The following is a 3,628-nucleotide window of genomic DNA, read 5'->3' on the forward strand; positions in this document are numbered from 1 at the left end:
TGTTATGGGGGGAGGGGGGGAAAGGGGGTTACATGCAAAGTTTTTGGGGGAGGGATTTGTCCGACTCCTTAAAAAGGGAACGTGCCTCAACCCTTTACAGCTTTCCCTCGTTTCCAGGTTGGGAGCCTGACGGCCATCCTGACGTGGGAGTGAATAAGCAAAAACTCACTAACAATAGAACCAAATGCAAATTTAATTTAATTCAATGACAAAGTACGATTTGCACGATTTGCACGAGATATACGAGTGATTGGCATGGAAACGGCTTTACGCTATCGTTGATTGGTTATACTTCAACATGTGAAATAGCTGTACGCCATTCTGATTGGCTATATAGGCCTTTTTCACATGTGAAAATAAAGCGTATAGATTTGTACAAATGAGCTTTATGGAAAAAAATTCTCATGTTATGTGTAATAAATATGACCACTGTGACAGTTTTGTTGCCAACGAAGGTCGGATACAAATTTTGTCTTTTAAAAGACTTAACCATGGTCCGTTCCATAAAACCGTTACTTCGTCTCCTTCATGTCAGCATTCAAATGGTCAAACTGAATAAAACAATTTCCAAGAGAATAGTCACCGTGCAGGTGACTCTGCAGGGAAAAAACCGTGAAGAAGATTTAAATAATTTAGTTGAATTTCTTTCTATGCATCATTATGCCGTGTTCGTTTTTTTCCATTAGACGTCCTTTAATGAGGAGATTATGACTCAGCTAATCTACTGAATAAATCTTCCCATGCAACGGTTGAAAAATGATTGAGGTTACTTACGAGTGATTGCGTTGTGTTTCTTGCGTGAAGGTTCAGTTAACTCGTCTTACCATGGCAAATCTTCAGTTTTATCTTTTTGCGCTGTTTGTGGCCTACGCAGAAAGTAGTTACGTATTTTCCAACACGATTTCTTTCGAAGGAGGCATCTACAACACTTCGTACAATTTTAACGCGTCTTCTGACACTTTCGAGTTTTTGGTAGGAGTTCGTGCGACAGGTTGGGTGGGATTCGGGTTTGCTCGGAATGCTCCATCCGGAATGATGAATTATGATGTGGCTGTTGGTGGGGTATTAAACGGAGCTGGTTACCTTAAGGTGAGTAGAAAAAGTTTGTTTAGTGCTAGGAATTACTATTAAAAAAAGTTTCGTAAATATTTCGAGTTTATCACTTTGTTATTTTCAATTGCTTAATTTCTTTTTCTTGTTGAAATTACTTAAACTAACACGCGGTCGTTCTTTTTTTATCATGAGGACACGTTGCTTCTTTTTTGTTATATTTTATTTTATTGTCAAAAACATGGTGGCAAATAAAGAAATGAATAAATATATCGGCACTTCATGCAGGTTACAATTATGAAGAGTTCGCAATTATACAGCTCCATGATCATAGCTTGATAGGTTAGTTGATACAAATACTAATTGTTGGTAGATGCCTTTGGCAACCACCGTCTCAAGTGCTTACTTCACTGCGACCGATGATCAATTTAAATCTTACAAGTCTCCTCTCTCCTTTTTCTGCTTTTCTTTGCGCTTGCACAAAGTATGCGAAACTGTCGTCTTCAAAAGTGTCGTTTAGCAACAAACTTAGTTTCTACAATCAACAACACTGTTTAGAGATAGCACGCGTGTATAGTGAGAATGGAAAACGGGAAATAGCAGGCATTTGTGCCTTTCATAAAAACAATGCAAATCAGTATTTTACTCTCTATGATTGCTCTCTTTTTCACTTTTTCGATACTCCTGGCTACGAATTCAACTGAAATCAAAAGCGAAATTTACCAACGAATCTTCGTGTTGGCGGCAAACGTCGGGCAAATATTAGTTATTCTCAAGTCTGCTGCAGCTGGCCTGCGCTATCGAGCAAGTCGCAAAAGGGAAAAATAAATTACAAGGAGAGTCTTTTCATGGTTTTATTGCAACCAACGCGGCATCGCTTAACTTAATAGGGAGTTTTAGCAAAGACGACGGCTACAGCAACGAAAACGTTAGTTCAAAATATAAATTAGCGCTATCGCAAGTATTTCACGATTAATCCGTCTTGTTCACATTGTACAATACAGGCGAACTATCCTGTAAATGGATGGGTACGAACGGTTTTAAAGTCAAAACTGAAAATCACTTTTTCATTGTTATATGCTCACGTTGTCGTCAAAACCTAAAATTTGGTGATTTCACGTTGTTGTTTTGTGGAGTACGGCAAAGAAATGCACGGAAATTCGTGTTGCACGTGCAGCACGAGCATTTTTCCTTTTTCAACCAATAATATTCTTGCTTTGTGGCGTTGCCGTAGCCATAGCCGTCGTCTTTGCTAAAACTCCCTAATAGGAAGTTAAAGATGGGAGGGTAGAAAATCGTGCTGCACGTGCGCCACGCATTTTAGACATGTGAGCACATTTCTTTGCCGTAACAACAATAATCACTGGTGCAGTGGACTGGCCTTAAATAATTGCTGTTTTTACCGGACCCTCTAAAGCCGTCCCATTTTTCCTCTCCTTACTGTCGTCGACGTCCGACGGAACCAGAGTTTTGAGTTTAAAGAAAAAGTGATGCGAGGAAGGTAAAGATTTGGTAAAGCACTTTTTGAAGTCTTCAAGCGCCTATGATGTAAAAAATGTCTTTTGCTTATTTTAAAGACCTTTCAAAATGATATTCAGAGATATTCACGTTTTTTTGCTTAAAAAGTGATGACGTCACAAACATTGCAAGTTACTGTAATATATCCCAAAATTGAAAATTGGAGTAATGACTGGTTCAATCTTGGTACCAGTAATGTACATCAGATAAGGCACAAAGTGACATCCATTAGGATGCTACCATGGCAACATTCTCGTTTCCAGTCCCTCTCTGCAATGAACGTTTGAACAGATAAGTACAGGCAGATGGTTAGATGCTGCCCAGAATGCTTTACATCTCTATACAAGCTTACCGATAGTGAACACGTCTTATTACGACAAGAAATGACAAAATCAATCCTGCGTTAAATAGACCCAGCAGCAAATTAATGGTTGCCATGGCAACAGTATAGAGGTTATTATTTTGTGCATTACTTGATGTGGATTACTGCTGCCAAATTTGAAGAACGTTTATCCAATGTTTTCGGAGATATTCTCAATTTTGTGATTCTTTACAGTCATTTGCAATGTTTGTTACGTCAACATTTTTTAAAACAAAAACTTGAATATCTCTGGAACGAAAGAAGGTCTTCCAATTCTTCGTCATTTTGAAAGGTCTTTAAATAAGCAAAAGAAATTTCAACACTGGCTTTCCCTGTACAGATTTCCAGTTTCAACTTCAACCGCACCCAGAAAAAACGTCATGCTGAACAGTTTTTTTTTGTGAACAACAGAAATAAATTTTATTTTTAACGTAAATGGTTCAGGAGTGTTTGTTTTGGATTGTCGACTACACTAAACATTTTGACGCATTCCTTACAACACAACATTTATTTACAGCATTCATGATCGAATACACGTCGGCCAAAAGTCAGACGATGCACGATAAACTGAGCACGATGAACAATAAAAACTAAACAAGGAAAAAAACAAAGGAAAAATACATAATTAGCCGAAGGCACGCCAAAAAAAAAACTGGAACACAAAATCAATCCAAAACTTACAATTCTGTGCTATTCCTC

The 3,628-nt window shown here is 38.1% G+C and overlaps 1 protein-coding gene across 1 annotated transcript in view; it reads left to right on the plus strand.

Moving 5' to 3' along the window:
- Window positions 1–760: 760 nt before the first annotated feature.
- The window catches only part of LOC137976434 (uncharacterized), a 27,799-nt gene continuing 24,931 nt past the window's right edge, over window positions 761–3,628 (plus strand). The window contains exon 1 of the mRNA XM_068823775.1: window positions 761–1,089. Coding sequence (XP_068679876.1) covers window positions 826–1,089 — 264 coding nt within the window. The 5' untranslated portion in view covers window positions 761–825. The remainder of the gene's footprint in view (window positions 1,090–3,628) is intronic.

Source organism: Montipora foliosa, chromosome 11, assembly GCF_036669935.1.
Source record: "Montipora foliosa isolate CH-2021 chromosome 11, ASM3666993v2, whole genome shotgun sequence".
In the NCBI taxonomy this organism is placed as follows: Eukaryota; Metazoa; Cnidaria; class Anthozoa; order Scleractinia; family Acroporidae; genus Montipora; species Montipora foliosa.